This window comes from Varroa destructor, unplaced genomic scaffold, assembly GCF_002443255.2.
Source record: "Varroa destructor unplaced genomic scaffold, Vdes_3.0 BEIS01000006.1, whole genome shotgun sequence".
NCBI classification, from domain to species: Eukaryota; Metazoa; Arthropoda; class Arachnida; order Mesostigmata; family Varroidae; genus Varroa; species Varroa destructor.
The window spans coordinates 14,316,615-14,337,826 of NW_019211459.1; the positions used below are offsets into that span (position 1 = coordinate 14,316,615).

General features: G+C 42.0%; 2 protein-coding genes and 1 pseudogene across 9 annotated transcripts in view; 2 read left to right on the forward strand and 1 right to left on the reverse strand.

The window, feature by feature from the left end:
- Window positions 1-697: 697 nt before the first annotated feature.
- On the reverse strand, window positions 698-3,724 carry LOC111252903 (uncharacterized). 4 transcript variants are annotated; one of them, XM_022811533.2, is made up of 3 exons: window positions 3,076-3,710; window positions 2,268-2,384; window positions 698-792 (listed from the first exon to the last, which is right to left on the reverse strand). In XM_022811533.2, exons 1-3 carry the CDS (start codon window positions 3,283-3,285, stop codon window positions 790-792), a joined length of 330 nt encoding a protein of 109 aa, XP_022667268.1. In that variant the 5' UTR covers window positions 3,286-3,710; the 3' UTR covers window positions 698-789. The 4 variants fall into 4 exon arrangements, with proteins under 4 accessions (XP_022667268.1, XP_086848932.1, XP_086848931.1 ...); XM_086992805.1 differs by lacking the exon at window positions 698-792 and adding an exon at window positions 1,143-1,554 and having other exon boundaries at window positions 3,076-3,719; XM_086992806.1 differs by lacking the exon at window positions 2,268-2,384 and having other exon boundaries at window positions 3,076-3,724.
- A 1,435-nt stretch (window positions 3,725-5,159) lies between these two features.
- On the forward strand, window positions 5,160-9,022 carry LOC111253226 (long-chain fatty acid transport protein 1 pseudogene; annotated as a pseudogene). Its single transcript, XR_015330181.1, has one exon. The product of XR_015330181.1 is annotated as a long-chain fatty acid transport protein 1 pseudogene (transcript).
- A 1,177-nt stretch (window positions 9,023-10,199) lies between these two features.
- LOC111252473 (uncharacterized) overlaps window positions 10,200-21,212 on the forward strand; it is an 84,550-nt gene continuing 73,537 nt past the window's right edge. Inside the window, exons 1-3 of one of the 4 annotated variants that reach the window (XR_002674228.2) lie at window positions 10,200-10,360; window positions 11,770-11,884; window positions 15,104-15,737. Coding sequence is in view for 1 of the 4 variants with exons in the window: in XM_022810443.2 (XP_022666178.1) it covers window positions 15,184-15,737 (554 nt within the window). In the remaining 3 variants the exon portion in view is untranslated. Of the gene's footprint in view, window positions 10,361-11,769; window positions 11,885-13,581; window positions 15,738-21,212 lie in introns of those variants that run through there. The other 3 variants (XR_002674231.2, XM_022810443.2, XR_002674229.2) reach the window with 3 other exon arrangements.

The following is a 21,212-nucleotide window of genomic DNA, read 5'->3' on the forward strand; positions in this document are numbered from 1 at the left end:
TTAAGAATAAAATTAAATAGTAATCCTTAGCAACTTATTAACAATATAATATTATACTATATCTGTCGAAGACCGATAATCTGACCTTTCAACCAAAACACTTCAGGGCTGTTTCGAGACAGCCTTTCGCCCAGCTAAAAATTTCTATATGATTTGGCCAAAAATCGTGCAGGGCTTTTACCTCTGTAAGTGCTATAGAAATTTTAGACTTCATGTAGCTTGAACCTTGTTCATTTACATTGACAAAGCTTCTCGCGTTTATTAAGCGATATAAATTTCTTGTGAAGACACCACCCTGGCCTACCACTGCACTCGCCTGACAAGAGGCTCGGCACGTAACCCAACAGCACGACTCAGTTAGTGATAACTTACGTAGATTAGGCGTCAGCTGATGTTTTCTTTCTGTAAGAAAAAAGCTAAGCCTAGCAATTAAGTCACTTCTTCATAACAGATAGCTATATTCAAAAATGGGAATTTTGAGCAGCTGGTATTAGCACGCCTTCATCGTTAGCTGACGACAGTTTACACGGTCACGATTAACTGGGTGTATTGCTTGGGCTGATACGTCTCAACTACTGCAATTGACTGAAAAAACCATGCTGAATATTAACGATGTATCTGGATTAGGGCACGATAAAGAGATTCTACCAGCTTGTTTCTTACCGGAATATATTATTAAAAAAAGAATTATACGTACACAACGAAAAGAAAGCACCATCGTTGTATGATAAGTGGCCCATCATAATGGATCCACACTTCACTGCGTCTGTCAGTCTCGGCAGGACATTCTCACTGGAAACCAATTGAAAGGAAGTTGGATTTCCGCTAAACTTCATGGCTATTGAAATTAATACATGGAGTTCTATTGACCGCATAAGGACATGGTTACAAGAAATTTACTGTAAGGAACCACATTGGCAGATCATGGAATAGAAGACATTTGCTTACGATCCATATATTAAACCTACGTTGATGGTTATATATAGATATTTACTTAACGTTTTAACATTAAACAAGTAACATCTTTGTTTGTGAGAATTTCGGGAAGAAGCACGTGTGACATCGGCTTGACGATATTATTATTATTATTACTACTATTTATAATAATAGTAATTAAATCATGATAAAATAACAATTCGATGTTTCTTTATAAATCGCTGTTCTTCACTACTTCATCATAAGAGGACGATTGTATACGGCGAACCTAAAAAACTTCTATGCCTTATCGTTTTTAAGTTCTAAAAAATCTCTTTACCATCATGATGGGTAAACCATAGAATGTGCCGGAAAACTGCACAAAGACCATTATATCGCCTTTGCAGCTGAAATTGACTTCAGTCTCTTTAAAAGTTCCAAGCCGCCGAAAGCGTTTTAGTTAGGGTGGAACGTCCCGAAAATCTATGGGAAACAGCACACACGCACACCTCCTAAAGCCCCCATAAGCCCTTGGCCGATATGTGTATTTAAATTCGTCGTATCTTTGCTTCTCCTGACTCCTGACCGTCCTCTTTCGTCGGTACCACTGTATTGCATTTATCAAAGACCTATCAGGACCTAATACAATTAAAGGGATCGCGTAAGAACTAGATAGGAATAGATGTACCGCTTTTCGATTTTGTACTGGAAATTCACAGTGCGTCCACATCTAATCTAGATTTGGACCACTACTAACATATGGGTCAGTGTCTACACATGTCACCATTCGATCATCACGGAGGAAGATACGTATCAATATAGCTCTTTGAAGTTCAGCTGATTCTGCTTAAAATAGCGGCTCTAGACAATTCAGTTGATTACGGAAAGTATTAGACTGTAGGGCTTTGTCAAGTGCAAAGTCTGTAATCAAAATAGAGCAAACTTCTCCATAGAGAGATAAACAGCCTAAACTCTGTGAACAACATAAAACCATAGAACCATTCAAAACCACTGGATTTTTTCTTGTAAAAAGCCGGACACGGTATACTCGTAGTGCCTTTCAGCAGCGGCTACCTTTAGTGATAGTCGTTTGCCATTTCTAGAATGGATAATTTAGATCTTGCTTTTGTGATTTCGTAGGGCAAAAATAGGCGTATTACGTGAGTGCTAACGTTACTAGGCGTGTCAGTAGCGACGGCGACAGTCGTTACCCTTGCTTACGCTCGTTCTATGCCAAGGGTACGAAAACACTAAGCTATATATCAATATATTGTTCCTACTCAAAGGTATCCGCATGTCTTGCTTCCATCTCTACGCGTTTAATTGGGGGGCAAAATAGTAATTGATCGTACGAAATCATAATTCATGTAGAGAAAGACTCCCACGATGACTAAAACGAGAATAAGCACCACTTGAATCGCTATGACGAGTAGCGCACATCTATTTGCATGGACTCTCTTCCGAGCTACCTGTAAAACAAATAGCGGTGAGACAGTTCCAGTGACGGGTTCCACATTTCCCACGATAAATACGTATTTAAAGAACAATATATGATTATTATGAGTATTAAAGTTTCGCTAGTCCGTTTCGCTTGGAACTTTATTCGGGCCAAACTATAGGGCAACTGCTTCCGCGTGGTCACACGACAGAACTTCGGTTCTCAACTATTCTTCTAAATCTAGTCGTTAACTAACTGGCATCGCTGAGTAATTTGCTCATATCCTTCATCTGTAACTGTATGCGACCCGTACCGAAGCACATGGTCAATCATCTGTCAACATTTATCGAGAGTTGTAGACATCGTTTGTATAAACGATGGTCTAACAATACTAGCAATAAGCGTACAGGCCGTGAGTAATTGACAATACTTAGTAATAATAGACGGAGAATAAATACTCTTAACGGCAGTCGTAATGCTTTGAAATTCTGCGTCACATATAGAAAAAATGTCATCAGGTAACTCTAGCACGATCATCTTTCATTCGTTGTAAGGGGCGGTGGTAATGATGGAAACAATCTTGGCATTCAGTAGGAGACACGGGCTAACTTGATAAAAAAATTCCCTAGTAGCATTATTCTATTATAATTACATCACGTCTACTATTGGATAAAGACCTGTTGATAGACCTAGAGCTTGAATAAATTTCAACCAAACAGTACCTTGACGGCAACGTTAACCCCCTTCTCGTTTCGACGGCCTCCAGATTTAATGTCATCTGAACGCGTGATTTCTGTTGTTGTTGTAGTAGTCATATCAGAGGTAGTACCAGCATCCTTACTGTGTTGGGTATTTGCTCCGCTAAGGCCGCTTTCATTCGTTTGAGTATGCGTTATGGCCGACGGTGTGGGTTCGAACGCGTGCACCGACATCCTTTCTCAAGGTGTATTCTACTGTCAAATGGCAGAAGCGTAAAAGTTCTCCAGTGAATACTGCTACTAAATCAACTTGCTTTGTCGAAGGTAACGGATAAGGTTAATGAATGTTTTTTCCGAACCTCACAAATACTTCTACAGATATGTAGAGCGATAAAAATCAGACCCGAGTACATTCCGACCGGAACATCCTATGAGGAAACAGTTTTTAAAATTCCCTCTAAAAAACTTCGTTTTTGCCGTTTCGTGATGAAAGTAATGTCTAAGCCGAGATCTAGATACGGTTATAGCGGCAATGGCCTATGCCGTCCTAGCAAATGAACCAACATGATTGAAACATACTTGCATTCCGCGTATGCGATTTCTAACAGTGGAACATTGAGATTCGACTTTATACTATATGTCACAAAAGCTATAACATAGATTTTCGCCTTAGCATCCCACTAACAGAGGATACTTCTCAGGAGGTTGACAAGAAAAAAGCGTACGCCTGGCATCTTTGCTGCAACGAAACTTCCGTTCATTGGTTTACAAATGGACTCTTATGAGATGTTACGAGCCCGTTTAACAATGCCCATAAACATAAGTTCGCAACGTCTATAGGCGCACCTGATTTGTTAAAATAGGCTAGTTGTCACAATATAATTAATGCTAATGTGCTTCCTAACAGATTTAGAATTACTTCACGACGAAACGCTTTAATATGCGGTTTTAAAAAGTTCATATCACCCCTATAGATCGGCCAGCACAGATGGAGCTAGGTTTAATCCTAGAGCAAGGTCCGTGAAAGGAACCGAGATGAAGCCTTTAGTCCCTTTATCACTGAAACATTAATTATAGAGGCGTTTACGTATCCCGCATAGAACATCCTATATGCAAAAGTTCCTTAAGGCTTAATATTCAGTTGCTATGCGAGAGATATGCGGTGAGTTAAAATGTTCCGTGAATACAGTTAAATAAACCGTTCTTGACTTTAATATGACCTGACCATTCTCGCATGACGCTGCCCGTCAGACTTTTAGATTTGTTAATTGAAAGCAACGAGAGTTAGCTGCCACTATCCGATGCCTGATTTTTTAATTCAGTTGGTGAATGTGGTTCGATGTGTCCTTCTACTATACTAGCTGTGTCTTGGAGCCTTGATTAATATCCAGGCCTCAGCGAAGGAAAGATACTCAGTGCAATTCAAAATGGCCTCATCATTGTGGCTTGGCTGGCTAATCTAGCTGTCCTAGTGTTGCTGATATTGTCTCCTTTCGTAAAAATAGATTCCGGCTGCAAACTCTCATTATATTTTGGTTTTCGTTTTGAAGAGGATCTTAAGGCCACGAGACTCTGCCCCTGATCAGTGTTACCTGATTCAATAGAATGCTCACTATTCAGAGATGGAATATTAAGTTCTAACGGTTCTTCTGTAGGTGGAGATTTTGTCCCGGAGGTCGGCCAGGAGTTAATCTTTAGAACTACGACAGCTTCTTTTCGTGATAATTTTGTATATAGATTAGCTAATTAATTAGCTGCCATGCGACGCGTATGGCAGTCTCACGTTGATTTGCACTGATCGAATCGGTTAAATGAGCGGAACTTTCTATGACCAATACAAACACCAAATGTAATCATCTTGTGCTAAGATATCTCATTCATACTATATACATATGTATATATATACATATATATACACGTGCGTACTGGGGCGGGCAATCTGAAGCAATGTCAAGCGGCTGTAGCAGACGTCAAACTTGAAACACTTATTTTTTTTGAGATTTAATAAAGCGTTGTAAGTGCGTCGCGTACATGACACGGGCGATTGCTTACAGCTCTATTTACGTAGATACACATGTATAGGATGATTTCATGATGCGTGTGTGTCTGTTTTTCTATCTGCAGACCCGTTATCATATCGTAACAGGATACAACGTCAAAAGCTCGTATGACGCGGATTCTCTATGAGCGAGCAGTGCTTCGAGTAATAGTCGTATTTTGTCTTCCTGTTATTGCATCTTTTTGCTGTTACTAAATTAAACCTTGTATACCGATGAAAAGATATGAAGCTTGCGGTGCCTCAAGATAAGCATTCTCAGCTAGGTAAGATGCAACCGCACTGTCCCTTACCCACAAGAACACAGACAGGTACTTGACCATGAGGTTGCCGTCGGTGTCATGTCTGTTTGACACTGGGGTCGACAAGGCGTCAACATGTTTCGACATGGTGGTAAGATTGCGCTTTTGGCAAGTGTTGTCTTCTTGGTACTTATTCGTGTTGAGATAGCCGTTTTTCTGTCGGTTACAATAGCCGTTTGCCTTACTGGCATCACTTCAATACACCAAACGATCCGAGTGCTCCGTCGAGACTTTCGACTCCTGTACCGCTTGATTGGAACGAAGTCCTTGATCCGAGCAGCTGTGCGTAATGACATGACGATTGCAGAGTTTTTCCGCGCAACAGTATCACGGCACCCGAATAGGATTATGTTCATCACACGCGACCAACAATGGACTTACGCACAGGCCGAAGAATACACCAACCGCATAGCAAATTGTTTTGCTGAAATGGGTTATCGCAAAGGAGATACCGTTGCCCTGATCATGGAAAACCGACCGGAGTACATTCTACTTTGGTTAGGTTTGTCAAAGATCAGGATCGTTACGGCGCTCATCAACACAAATCTCCGTTCAAAAGCCTTAGCTCATTCTGTGTGTATAGTCCGTTCTAAGGCTGTAATTTTTTCACCGATGTTAGCTACGAACATCAGTGGGTCTCGAAAGGAACTCGAAGTTGCCTGTCCAGACCTTGCGTATTTTGCCTTCGGAAGCTGCCCAGAAGCTGATGATTTAGGCGCTGCAGACATTAGCAGGGCAATACTTTCTGCTGCCGCGTCGTCACCACCACTTAAGGGTGAATCAGATGACACGCTGATGTATATCTATACTTCTGGGACAACGGGTTTGCCCAAAGCGGCGATTATCAAACAACGCCGGTATGTCCAAACTGGGCTTTCGGTGACACACTTGATTCCTGTAGGTAAAAATGATGTGATCTACCTTTATCTGCCGTTCTATCATATGGCCGGTGCTTGTCTCGGGGGGTCACAGCCGCTAATTAACGGAACTACGGGAGTGATAGCTATGAAATTTTCAGCCTCACGATTTTGGAAGGAATGCGCCCAGAATAACGTAACTGTGTGCCAATACATTGGAGAGATATGCCGCTACCTTCTATCGCAACCCAAGCGGCCAGAAGATCACCTACATCAAGTGAAGCTTATGTATGGAAACGGCCTTCGAAAAGAAATTTGGGAGGAGTTCCGTGATAGGTTTCGAATTCAAAACATTTGCGAACTCTATGGATCGACTGAAGGTACTACCAGCTTACTTAATACCGACAATACGGTTGGAGCGATCGGCTTCTTTCCAGTGCTTGATAAATTACTCGGAAAATACGTCCCCATGAGAATAATTAGAGTGAATCCGGAGAGCGGAGTGCCAGTGCGAGATTCGGAGGGCCGTTGCATCATCTGCAAGCCTTACGAACCAGGTGAGATCGTAGCTATCATTGGGACCGATCCACTGACAAAGTTTGATGGATATGCTGATGAGAAAGCGACGTCTAAAAAAATTTATCGGGACTGTTTTAGTAAAGGTGACCGAGTGTTCTCATCGGGGGATATTGTGTATAAGGATGAACTGGGTTATGTGTACTTTAAGAATCGAACCGGGGATACTTTCCGATGGCGAGGCGAAAATGTGTCTACTACCGAAGTTGAGGCTGTGGTAACGTCCTTGGCCGCTAACCCCTCGATAGGATGTGCGGTGTTTGGGGTGCCTGTGCCGGGAGTTGAAGGTTGCGCCGGCATGGCAGCTGTCACTGATCCTCGCCGAAGCCTTAATTTACAATCACTACTTGAAGGGTTCCAAACGATGCTACCCCCTTATGCCATTCCGATATTTCTTCGAATAGTCTCTCAGGATGATACGACCGGAACGTTCAAAATGAGTAAAATCAAACTCCGTAAAGATGGATTTAACCCAAGTAGCTGTTATCCCGACCCGGTTTATTTCCTTGATCTGACGGCCAAACCTCCACGATACGTTCCAGTAGACCAAGCTATTCTTGAAAAAATTAATAATGGTCAGGCACGACTATAGACGGATATTGCTCTTATAGAAACTAGGTTTTAGCATAAAATCTGTCTACCTGTTTAGTGATTGCCACTTTTATTAAGTTATAACTGTGTCAAATAAACGATATTAAATAGCCGAACACCTTCGAATTTAAGTGCTAACGTTACGTTTGCTAAAATCAAGTATACTTGCGAAACCGAACGTTTCAGCTAAGTAGAACGTGTTACATACTCAAGTATTTTTGCCGCGGATATGACCAAGTGTTAGTAGCTGAAAAACTCGTGCTTAGGTCACTCGATTTCCGCATGTAAACATCACCTCGCCCTGTAATGTAACGAAATCGTGTACGGAAAATGACCCGGTATCGTTATTAGGTAGGCAGCTTTTGGCGTGAATAAAGATATCCTATTCTACCGTAAGTTATCTTGGTTATATAGTGACTTTTGGCCAGTTCAGTAGATTAAATTTGAAATTTGCTCAGCGATTTATTCAGTGGTCGGACTACTACGCTCAGATTTTCGCTTACAGTTCAGCTCTCCTTGAATCTTTGTGTGGCCGTTCGGCCGCGAAGCCAATTAGTTTTACTATAACATTTTGTAAATCAATATTTGCCCCTAATTTGCATTGAGATATATGTATATACATAACTACACATTTTCGTTGAACGTTCTGAACATTTTGAATTGCGTACCACAAAACCAAAATATGACATTTTTCTTAATTTGACAACCAATAGTGACCAGCGTGATTAGTTACAATACGAGACATTCTTATAGGACCCTGTACAGCTTATAAAGTCATCCTAAAGTTGAACGCGTACCTTCCGATATCAAGCTAGCACGCTTGCGGCCATACACTGGTCTTATGGTTTACCTCTTCTATGAGGGACGAAACAGAACAAAGGAATTGTAGGACGTAATTTAAAGATTCCCGAGAGCGAAAAGGATACTCACATAGGACCAGGTTCTTTTTTCTCTGATATAATAATCACAACGTTTCAGCAGAAGACATAAACTGCAGCAACTTTGCATTAAAGCAGCATCACAGCCTCAGAAAAATGAAGAAGCGTTGCTAAATTTATCTTAACAAATCTGTCAAAATTCGTTTTACGAACAATTGTAATAGGTCTAGTACTAAAATAACCCAATATCGCGTTATATGCAATAACAAATGCCGAGTAAGTTTCCAAAACATGTGCCTCGCCATCGTCTGCAAACATTTCGGTCTATAATAGATACATATATATTTTTAATATGTAGTTGATTACTTCTTGTGCAACGGCGCTTGAGCAACCTGCTTAATGTATAAGCAGCTGTCCATGCCCGTATACAGTTAACGCAGGCAAAAAAGTATCCGTAGTCGTCTATTCGTGCTCCGTGGGTATACGGTAGCGTTAGCTCTAATTCATGTCACCTATTTTCCTCAGAGTGTGTACATATTAGGATGTTCAACCAAATCAAATCGAACTTAAATATTTCTTAAATGAATGCACATATATGTTACAGGGCAACGATTGTTAATGGTAACACTCTTGGTATTACCATCATGCAGTTTCTGTAATAGCTAGATCTGTACTACGCGTAAATAAAGCTAAACTAATGAAAGCAAAAAATGCTTGTCATTATTTACGTAGATATGTATCTTAGCAAAAAAGTATTAAAAATTCAGATGTGCCGATAGAACTGGTAAAAAAAAAATACAGTAAATGCAAGATTTGTTTGCCTGCCAGAACAAGCCTTCCCACGAAACCATTATGGATTCGATAACATATGGCGATTTTATGTGACCGGATCTGTCTCCTAAACTAGATGTCCTTATATTGAAATAATTATGAATGCATCTGAGTATACTTGGTGTATTTTTATATCCGCTTTTCTTTGTAGTTTCGGTAACATATTTGAATGAGAAGTAGACATTCGTCATTGCGATCTCGTTGGTAGATCAGGTTGCGATTAATATAATTAATATTTTAACGTGGACTGTGATCCCGAGCTTGGACCAGGGACTTCGAGCTTTAACGATAGTTTGTTTGCTACTGGCCCTCCTCGAGCGATCGAGGTCATCTCAGGTACGGCCCCATATTTCACGATATTTAACGTGTCCGCAAAGCGAGACCTTTATCCATAGATCAATAAAGTATATGCTTATTTTTCTTCTCTAGCTGTAAAGATATTTAATTCTACCAAACTCAGTAGTAGAGTCTGGCAGATGTGATCGCGCGGTATAGCGGAATAAGGATGGAATTACTACAGCATCTCTCGTCATTTGAATTTTATTTCTAATGCGTTCGGTTTGATAAGAGCCGTTAAAATTATTTTGACGATTATCGAGACAATACGACAGGCGTGATTCCTTCATGTACAAACTACTGTTTCGTTAATATTAACAGCAAATTTTAAACTTTTGAGCATGACGACATGTCTGGTGCCCACTTTATCGTCGTGGTTCAGATTATTTGGGCATAGAGTTCTGGCTGAGTAGAACAGTTTTTTTCAAGGGAAATATGGCTAGGTTTTTGGTCTTGTGCTCGTAATGGTATGCAGTGGTCACGTGTGCATCTACAAAACTTCGTGTTCGAAGCGACCAGTCATCTGAAGCGATAGCTAGCGTAAATATCGGACTCGACCTTTAAGGCGTTTATCTGAAAAAAAATGCGCGTTCTTGGTATCTTGGCCGTAGTTTTTTACGTAACTGACGGCGTAACGATACTTTATATAACCCAATCTATACAAAGGCAGGTACTAAAAAGCCTCTTGTAACTACGTAACAACGAAAACAAGCTGGGAATTAACCAAACATATTGCTAACCTCCCAGAACTGTTCATACAAGCATGTATAATGCTTTGTGTTTTCAGTAGCTTTACTTGGGTGTGCAGTGTTTTCATGGATTCGGTTTACATTTATCGGACGTGTAACTGCAATTAGAGATATACGTCTAACGTTGCTAACAGTACGTTATTACCTGTCCTGAACGTCCCATATTATGAAAATAGTATTCGTTTAGAAAATAGAGAAAACAGTTGCCTAATATAATAGGGTATCTCAAAACTTTTCTATGAAAGAGAAAAGTACCGCGCAACTGTAAGCCAATCCTAACAAACTTTTCCATTGCAGCATTATTACAGTTGAACTAGTGGTCTGAATTAAGATTTTTTTATGTCCTGCCTATAGGGCCAACTCTGATAGTGCCGTTGTAACTTACTTAATATACATCTTTGCCGCATTGATGTAGCCGCTATCACCTGACAGACAAAAGTCAAATCAGTGAAGACCGACGGAACGTTATCAATTTTCTCGGTACATGTACGTTTTGGTTGCAATTTATCTTCTGCAAATCCGACAACAATTATCATGTATTCGCTTTGTCTATCACTTGATTTCCCTAAGAAAACCTGTAAAGTCTAACTGCTAGTATCAAGAGTGTTGTATTAATTATATAAAAAAAAATTCTATAAGCGTCTTAAAGTTATGCCAATTTTCACCAGAACCCAGTCAGCTGATATTATGCTAGCTACTAGCGTTATCGACTCTTATTTTTACATTACTATTTCTATTTTTTATTATATATATATATATATATATATATATATATTATAATCGAACTTAAAATGATGAGTGGTGGATTGCAGCTTGTGAGCTGAGCTTTGAAGCGTTAAGCTTAACCGCGTAAATATTAAGTCGTCATAGTACGCCATATATAAGATCGACCTAGCTCATTTTCGAACAGCTCTCTCCGGTACCTTAATATTTTCTGTTGTTTGTCTTTACGTCACACAAAGGCTACCCCATTAAATTCGTTCTATTTTGAAGATGATTGCATGAATGCTAGCGGAAGACAAACCTTAGAATGAATTATCTGAAATATTCATACTATAAGCTAAATGAATATATACCTTTGAAACTATTCAAATAAGGCGCATCTTATATGGAATTGGATCACTTCAAACCAAGTTACATTGCTGATACATAAATTTACCAACAAGAACATCAGTAATGATGCAGGGAGACCTTCTTGTCTTTGACTGCCTTCTTGGTATACCGTTCTCAAGTTCGGCCGGACAGGACGGTCTTAAAAGCTTAGTTTCCAATTTTGAATTGGGCGGTTCTTTCTTCAGCAGATTATCGAATCACTTGGTATCGAAGTATCGGCTTTTCTTCGAATCTGCCAGTCGACTCTAGTCCTAAATCATAAGTGTCGTTTCGTAGGTGGCCGATCTCGCAAACGTACGGCCGATACTGGTCATATAATGGAAATGCGAATGCCAATGTCAGTCTTTATTGCACGATCACTTCTCGCAAGTGCTGTCAATTAAACAATTAATAAGTGGTGCTGTGATGAACTGTATGTGGTTCTTTTAGGGAGCCCTGTGGAAGCCCTGAACGAATTTGTAAGGGTGATGATAGATCGTGACGCACTATTGTACTGTATAGACTGACTGAAACAGAGAACAAACACGACTCACAAAAGCTAAACGTAAGTGGATATGAACTTAGCCGACAATAGCAATGTTAGGATAACTGAAGCCTTATTAACTTTCTCTCTGACACAACGGGTTGTCCTGACTGTCGCCCAATTAATAACTAATTAACAGCGTTTAACTTACTACAACTTCTGGCGTTTCCTATTTGAAGTAAAGAATTTTCATTTTCAAAAAATACTAACTGAAAGTTGAGTATAAACTCCGTGATTTTCAAAAAAAAAGAAGTCGGTTTCCGAAGCAAACATTGTTAGATGTTTTTATTATGAAACCCATAATAGTAATATGGTTTCAACCGTACACGCAAATACGTATGTGTCATAACCAGATGCGCTCAATGAGTCCATATAAGCCGACTGTTAAAAATTGCCTATCTGCTGACAGACATTAATTCTTGCTAGAAAAAAATGCATGAATGCTTTTTTCTATCATGATTGTTGTGGCGCGACAAATTCATACTTAAACTAACAGAAATAATTTGCCATGAAAAGCCAAGCTTGATTCTCATCTGAGAACTCCGAGCGAGTCGCGAATTATACATTGAACTTCTAATTCACCGTTTCTTACACCTGACTAACCCAATTTGTACTTATGGCTAAGTTAAAATCAAGGCTTCGAGGGCTTGACAACGACACTGCATGCTATCCAATCAACAACAGAATACCTTTACAGTTACGTGTCGGATTCGAAAATGCTTAAGCCCTATAGGAACGAAGAATCACCTCATATGTACATCGGTGCTATCTCGTCGTCAAGAAATACTCACCAGAGCAAATCAAATGTAACTGGAAAAACAACAAACAATAACAAGGAAATGAAAAAGACCTGTAAGTGGATATGTTACGCGTACCGTCACCCACGCATGTTCTGCGTACGAAACTTTGCACTATTCGACGAAATTTCGATATGTCGACCCCTTCATGAAGGACTGCGTTTATAGACACTTAATCAGTCTTGGCCGTATCGAGAATGGAGTGGCTAGTACTTCCAAAAGCGACTGCTGCTACCGGTGCTGGTGTGACGCTTGTTCTAACCATTGCACCGTATTCTAGGGTCTACCGTCTGCTTACTGACAGTTGAATAAGAACATATCAGGTTGATTCCGTATCTTACGATGCCGCACAAAGGTAGGCGAGGCCCTACTCGATAAAGCTCGTTTCCCTAAATACTCCTGCCCGGCGGCAGCACAATTATTACTAGAAAATACGAAGTATCGACCGTACCCACACCTCGCCCTCCAAAACGACTACCACAGTTGCATTTCTGTCACGATTTAAAGTGGAACCATTGCGAACGGTAGTTCTCTCACCACGGCAATGGCAAATTACCGACGCTGCTAGACCACCACAGCCAGCGGCATCACGAGTCTCACTCAGCCTTTGCACCGATTCGCGCAAGTTTCCGTTCACCATCGCGCGATGGCGCTGCGAGCCACTCGCCCGGTAGCAGCACAAGGCGCTCGGCCGATGTTCGTGCCAGCCGCAAAGCTCGAGCCAACAGCGGGCCGCGTATAGAAGGCATCCTGTGCAAACACATGGACAGACCCTCTCTATCGAATGCTGTTGAATAGCAGCACAACGAGATCGTGGCACCGCCTCTTGGTGGCTCAGCATGTGATCGCTTTGTCCCTCCGTGTTTCTCGAAGCCGCCGCCGCCGCCGCCGCTGCTGCTGCTGAGGCGGCTGTAGCTAAAGCTGCCGCCGCGGCCGCCGCCGCGGCTTCCACAGCAATTGCCGTTGGCGGCTGTGCGTTCGATTACGGGGTCGGGTTCGCTGTGCGCCGCGTCGTGTTGTGGCTACGTTAAGCTACTGCTGGTGGGCTGCTGCTGTCGATAGCATTTGCTTCCGTCCCTATGGCTCTACGTGGTATTGTTGATGCTTTTCGTAAAGGACGTAGCCGCCTGTTCGTAGTACTCTTGTAGCGGCTGCTGTTGTTTGTGTATGCAACAGAGAAGAACGCAGCGGACGAGAGAGAGAATACTCCCTGGCGCTGGCGATTCGTTCAGCCGACAGCGGTCGGTCGGTCGGTCGGTCGGTTGGTCGGGCGAAACGAACACCAGGCTTCGAGCGGACGAAGAAGCCAGCATTCAACCGGCGTTACTACAGAGCTAGTCGAGAACTGGCGCTGCAAAAGAGACGAATAGGCGATACTGAAAAGCGGCGGCCCAATCGACAGACCTACGAAGACAAAGCATAGAATAAGCGACGATTCAACACAGGTTAAGCTAACGTCATCGAGCAAGACTAAGACGCCGATCAAGACAAATCTCTGTTGCCAGTCGTCAGTCGAAGGAGCTGCTCGTCCTTGTTGCTATTGTTGTTGTTTTTGTTGTTGTTGTTGTTGTTGTTGTTGTTGTTGGTGTCGTCGAAAGTGCAAACAACAAACAGGAGCACGTAAACTCTGGTCATCAACCAGCGGCTATCGTAAACCCTGGTCATTCTGGTCGGATTCAGCGAGCATCACCGTTCGCTAAACGGCTATAATGGGAACGATAAGCGCTAACCTTGCGAATGCAATAGTTAAGCAAAATTAGCGCTTTCGGATGACGAACCCTATTGAACTGGGTGTACTGTTAATTGGTTGCGGTAGGATAAAGGTTAAAACATAGAAGGTCGACCCTTGTATTTAACGTGAACTCGACTCACGTGTACCGCGAATGATAATCTGTGTAGTTGGCATTGACGAAGGCGGCCGTAAAAGAGATCACTGTGGAATAGCAAATCGTGCAGTGGAGGTGATGTCCGGGCACAGATGATACTTACACAAAAAGGCGACAGCCATGTCTGAAACAGCAATAACGACCGTCGCAAAGTGTTTGTTTAACGCTGAAATGGTCAGCTGAGACGAATAGGACTATACAAAAGTCAACTGGGGTGTCAAGTGGGGTAAATGACTGTTTGATTTTTGAAGTTCAAGGTGAAACTCGCTGCTCGTTTACGGCAGGGAGAGGAATTTTAACGAGCTGCTGCATACGAACCGTTCCATTGCTAAACACCGTTTACTCATAAACACTTTTACAAACTAAAGTTGTGATGTACATAAGGATCTGCCGTCCAGGCAACAATCGAAGCAGAGCCCACCTCTACAGAGGTCGGAACTACTTCGGACTGTTGTAAACCCATGTGCTTCATGTGTTAGTGAGTGCTTCTCCATTGTTGTATCTTAAAAGTGGCCCTAGTAGTTCTGCTTCTCATCTGTTTTATGTAATCTTGTAAGGACTTTACGGTGGTTTGATTATTGACGGAGAACGATGATCTAGTAGAAAGCTGTACATACCTCCGCGATCGCGTACCGCGATGGACATGGAGGAGGCTACTTCAAAGGCCACCTCGACGCCAGGGGTATCCATGGTGGCTAGTCCCTCGCCACCACGGCGACCGCGTGATTTCAGTGTTCGTTCATTACTCGAAGATACAGCATCCCCGGCACAGCTCCCGTCGGCGCCTCCACCGCCTCCACCACCTCTTCTATCACCACTGTACCATCAATACTATCAGCAGTTAATACTACAACAGCAGCAGCAGCAGCAGCAGCAGCAGCAGCAGCACCACCACCACCACCACCATCAACAGGCTAACTTCGCCGGACCCCTGGGGGTTCCCTGGGGACTCGCAGGACTTGGTTTGGGCATGGGTGTCGGTTTGGGTCTTGGTGCTCCAGGCATGCTGGGTATGCCATCGGCTCCTCTAACTCCGATTGCGCCAACACCGTCTTCGCCTTGTCTTGGGACTACCACGCCGACAAAGGACGACGGTGTGAGGGACGATCCAGAAGTTACTTTAGAAGCTAAGGATCTATGGGAAAAGTTTCACGCTTTAGGAACGGAGATGGTTGTCACAAAATCTGGAAGGTACGTAGTATACATATATATACAGATAGGTAAACTTCCATTAGGTTAGACATCGATGCCTATTGACATGGAAGCTATTAACTCCATGTTGGAGCCATACATTCGATAGCGGCACTTTCCTTTTAATTCAAAGGCAACTCAGCTGTGGTCCTTGCCAAAATCAATCAATAAATATAGGAAAGCGTCTGACATTGATGTTCCCACATCTGCTGACTGTGGTTTAAATCATCTAGATTCAAGGTTCTATTGTCACATCCGGTCGAGCTCGCTAGAATGTTGGTGAATTGACCGGTATGTTATTCAAGCGGAAAGGCGTCCAGTTCAGAACGACTATGAAATAATGAACTACCGCACTCTCTAGTCGTATCGTCATTATCGTGTGCTGTTAAGTCGTCAACGTATGGTACCCTTTGGCGTGTGTTTCAGTCAGTACGTATCCTTCAGGCAATTGTTGCTAAGCTCAAAAAGATTCGTTGCGGCCTGATCGATTTAGAGAGATCATTTTTCGCCAACAGTAAAAAAATTGTAATACTTTTCGTTAAAACTACTGACAGATCGTAGTGGTTTAGCTTCCATTTGAAGTATCTATAATGAAAATAACATTGATACAATTTCAAATTAAGAGACTGCTTGCTTTGATAAAGCATGAGACAAGGTAAATAGAAAAATCAAAGCAAATGCTACATGTGGGATGGACTACTTGGAGATATTTCTATACTTAAAGATCGTATTAGGTAACGTGAGCCAAGCGTTAAATAATACGTGATATAGCAAATTAAAATGTGTAACTGTATTTAATTTTCCTCTGTACATAGCCCCATAGAGACCAGCACGCTTCCACAGCCGCAGATCGCCTGTAAGCTTGTTTTCGTTGGCTCTGAGTATCTCTGAAATAGGTCAGAGATCGGATGCTACGTTTCGAACGAGCTTTGATTTAAACCGTGAAATTGAATATTTGTGTGTCTTACGGCTCTGTGCATCTTGCTGATGACTGCATAATTGTGCACTTTTTACTGGAATGAAAAATTACGCCACAAAAGATTACACAATAGAATCAGGTAACAACAAACAATAGATCTTATATACCGTGATTCGTAGAGATATTATCGGGGAGAGATGTTAATATCTGTAATACTTACATCTGTTCGTAATTGAGGAACAGTGTGAGCGCTAACCTCAACTCTGCTTTGTTTTGAGTTTACATTTGTGCTTAAATTCATGAAGTTACATAACATCTCTGTGCTTTCTTGAGCGTTTCATCTAGCTAGCTGTAAGCACAGTAAGAGCTTGAGCAATTTGTTTTTGCCTTTTTAGGCACAACTTTACCATCTTAACTCTGCTTAATTGAAGATTCTGTACGGTTTTATTAGCATTACTATGGAGAAGCAATACCATTTGTAAGATTCGTGTAATAGTCCTCTATAAATGATGGCACTTGGAGCGATAATAACGCCGATTGATCCAACTTCAATTAGTGATTTTTCAATATACAACTATATATTGATTGGAATATTATTATTACTGTCTGATTACAATGGAACTTCCCACACACTTTACATTATAAACTGACAATAGAAACAGATTTGGTAACGAGAGTGGTTTTAGATGAAAGTAAAATTATGTATATTCAACTTCACTGTTTTGCTAGAAAAACGTAACAGCTTTGCCCATATCCACACCTCATAATGGTAATAACACTAGTCAGATAGAACAACGCCATTGTCGTCGTAATCGTAGTCTGGATGACAACGATAAAGGTAACGTTCCGCCATTGGGGTTGGGACTACCATGAACGATGTAGGCGATAAGAAGAAAAACTACAACTGTCTCCTGGCACTATGTCGATTCCGAATGCCGATTCAGCGTATGTGACTATGCCAGCCGACGTCGGCGTATCGGACAAGACCCTTCTGTTCACCGAAAACAGAAGTAAAAAGTCGCTACTGAGAGGATAGTCAATGCATAGTGGCTTGATTGCCGTTTCGGTCGCGGATGCTATCCGACGGGTCCTCCCGCGTCAACGGCGAACACGTCGCGCCATCATTGTTGCGTGAGAACGTGCTGGGCCGTCAACACTGCTGCTGACCCAACCTCAACGATCCGGATCCACAGCGGTTGGTCAGTGTTATCACTCGGCGATGATTGCCACTTCAGCACTGATTGGTTACTGGTATTAAGCATGGGACCGATACTTTGCGCGTTAACACAGACAAAGATAGCATGGTCTAACAAAGCATGCACGTGTCTAACAAATGTACAGCACCTAAATTCTAGAGAACTTTGACATGCAGTTGTTTGCTATTCTTGGTACCAACCAAACGCCAGCAAAATTCCTAAGACAAACGACAGCTGTCGTTTTCCGAATCTGCGCGAATTCACGAGCTAAACGACCCCCCCCCCCCATCGAGATTATAAACTTCTTGGGTCACCCGAGATCGACAGAGTCTTGCGTTGCAACGAGGGTGGGCAGTTGCAAAAGAAGCAGCGGTAAATTCCAACACTGCGCAATAGAAAATCCACGGCAGAGAGCGGAAAGAGCGAATTTTCACGTTACACTCAGCCCTCCAGAACTGAATTTCTAGTGATCTTTCTGTACTGATCAGGACGTTGGTGAAGAAAGTTGACGTGAATGGGCATATGATGTCATGGACTATTTACGAAGACCTCAGGTATACGTCCTGTGTCATAAAAGTCAGACAAATGCTTTCTGGAACAGTTTAATCCAGAAATGTTACGAAGGTTGTTTGCTGGACGAATGATATAGCAGGTCGTTTCCGATTATTGTTTAATAATTCTTCTTCCATTCCGGATGCAGAAACAATCGCTGATTTCATTGCTGGCCAAAGTTCGAGTTCTGAGTGTAATGCCAAGCGCAGAAGACATCATGCCACTATACTTCTTCCGGAAAGACGGACCCATTACTGCAGATACTGCATTCGTGTTGGTACAAACTGTTGTGCAATTTGAGCATTTAAAAAAAGACGATAAATCTTCTGGCTTGTACAAGCCGATTAACCTGGCTGCTTGAAAGCTTAAGCATGTTCTGGAATGACCACATACAGAGAGTTTTGATTTTAGCGGAATTGCTCCGCATGGAGCGTTACTAAGCGACGTTTCAACAAGCATCAACATACCGCCATTTGCAAAATTGCAAAGAAACAAATCTGTGAACAGTGTAAAACTCGAAGTAAGCTTGTAACCATAGTGAACGGTGGCTGTATTGAATAAACATGCCGGTGAAGGATGACATACATATAGACAATTCGTAGAGAATAGGTATTAGGAAAAAAACCCATATGAATAAATCCCAATTTAGGTGTTGCATTGTGTGTGTGTGTGTATAGGGTGTGCTATACGCGCCCAGTTTGAATGCTGTAACGTATTTCTATTCGAATATAATTTATATTTGAATTGCAAAAAATTTCCATAAAATATATACCCCTTTCTCCAACCGCAGAGTTTCAAAATTAATACCGTTATGGTCAATACACGCCTGGTATTCGTGGACTGTCGATTTACAAACCCAATAGTGACTTTAAATCTTCCAGCGTCGTTAGTTTGCTGGCATGAAGTTTACCTTAGAGGTATTCTCACAATAAAGGAATCAGATCTGAAGATCGATCAGGGTAATCTACGAAACCTTTTTATCCTATCTACGTATTTAGAAGATTTTCATCATGATGGTAAGTGCAGGTGCCTCATCTTGTAAGAAATAAAATTCTACATTCCTACCAAAGTTGTTTAAAGTGCCTAATGAAAAAGATTTTCCACATAGTAATCACCGTTAAAAAAGGCCCTTCCTTATGTATATATATGATAAATCATTATACCGTACATTGTAGCTGCACGATCAACACGTCTAGTTCAGTCTACAGCCTATCTGACTGCGTGAACAGCGTTACCTTCGTTCCAGGATAGAGTATTGTATTGGATGTTGATAATGTGTGCTTCTCCTTTCTGTCCCTATTATACTCAGTTTCCTGCTGCAATCGCAGCAATAAATACAGTCTCGTTTCATTCCGTCTGGCGCACGCGCTGACTTGCCTTGACGGGTCAGCACGCCGATGTGCACCGCCGACGGATGACGCTTCAGCAGCGCTAAGTTGCTGGCCAGTCTAGTTCTTGAGCGTGCGTATCAACGACAGCGAAATTATACTGTCTGTAGTGTGCTGCCCCATCACGTATTGGCTGGAACTGGCTCTCGGTGAGTGCGGCTTTGGCGTACTTCATAGTGGTAGCTAGCGCTGTTGATTTTGCTTCTGTAGCTGTCGTTACACGTTTGTTTTGCCAGTTGTGGTAACGAAATGCCCCCCCACCCCCCTTGCGCTAACCAGATGTACGGCGTGCGAAGGCTCCGCCTCCTCTTCGCGGCTTTTGGCCAATCAGCGTCCGCCATCTCTTAAGGTGCCACCATTAACACCTCCCTGCATGACGTCACACGCCCAAGTGTGACGTCTAGAAAGAGCGGCACCGCGATTGGCTGCTGGCAGGACCAAATGATTGGTCCCGAGCGAATTTGAGCCTGAGGCCGAAGGTTCTTTACACCTAGTGTGAGCCATATCCTTCGATCGGTATAGCACGATCTGACCTGTTGAAAAGGTGGCAAACGGCTTGAACAGCAGCTGGAATAGATTGAGAAAGCGAGAGGTGCATTGCAATATGGCGTAAGCAACTCCTTGAAACTTTCGGGTTGGTACGACGTATCGCAGCAGCAAAGCTATCGTGTCCATAACAAACAAGTATGAATGATTGTTTTGAGAGGTTGTGCATACGTGTATATGGGTATATCTATGAGTAAATATCACTAGCCTAAAGAACGGTCTAAACGGACATTTTTGGCAGAGGGACTAGAAAAATAGCACAAAATGTAGGTGGTGGGGTGAAAGTGAAGTGAGCGTTTTTGAGAAAACTTTGTACAATCAGAAAATTTATAAAACTGATCGTCATTATGCACAATATCCGGACACAGTGAGAGAAAAATTGGCAAAATTCATTTTTTCATCTGTCAATAAATTTGCACAAATTGAAGAGATATAATTTGCTAGTGTGTTCTATATTATATACATCGTATGGAGCCATAAATGCCTTTAGGAGTAAAAACGTCCTTTGCTTCTACTACATAATATGTACTAGACGGTATTATTGTGTGTGTGTGTGTGTGTGCGTGTGTGTGTACATCAATAACCTCTCCTTTTTTTCAATACGTACAGATACACGCATGTACACCCGAATCAATCGTTAGTTTTACTTCTATCAATTGTTGAGTAGCGGTTTACTTGAATCCAACTCGAAAGCCTTTTGCTGTTTCCCCTCAATGCGATTTTCAATTGCTTCAATTTTTTACTGTTTTATTTGGACGACAATTTGACGTCCGCACTTCATCGTATAAGGCTAATTCGAACTGCTTGAAGATTTCCAAGTTCGTCTTTAAGATAACTGACGCATTACAGATTAGCATAGACGACTCAACACTTC

What these genes read in the sequence shown, in the direction of transcription:
- LOC111252903 (XM_086992804.1), bottom strand. Translation starts at nt 3,285, where the DNA reads ATGTCGGTGCACGCGTTCGAACCCACACCGTCGGCCATAACGCATACT. An exon ending in GGGTTAACGTTGCCGTCAAG is followed by an intron (nt 2,385 to 3,075) that starts GTACTGTTTGGT and finishes TTTGTTTTACAG; the next exon opens with GTAGCTCGGAAGAGAGTCCA.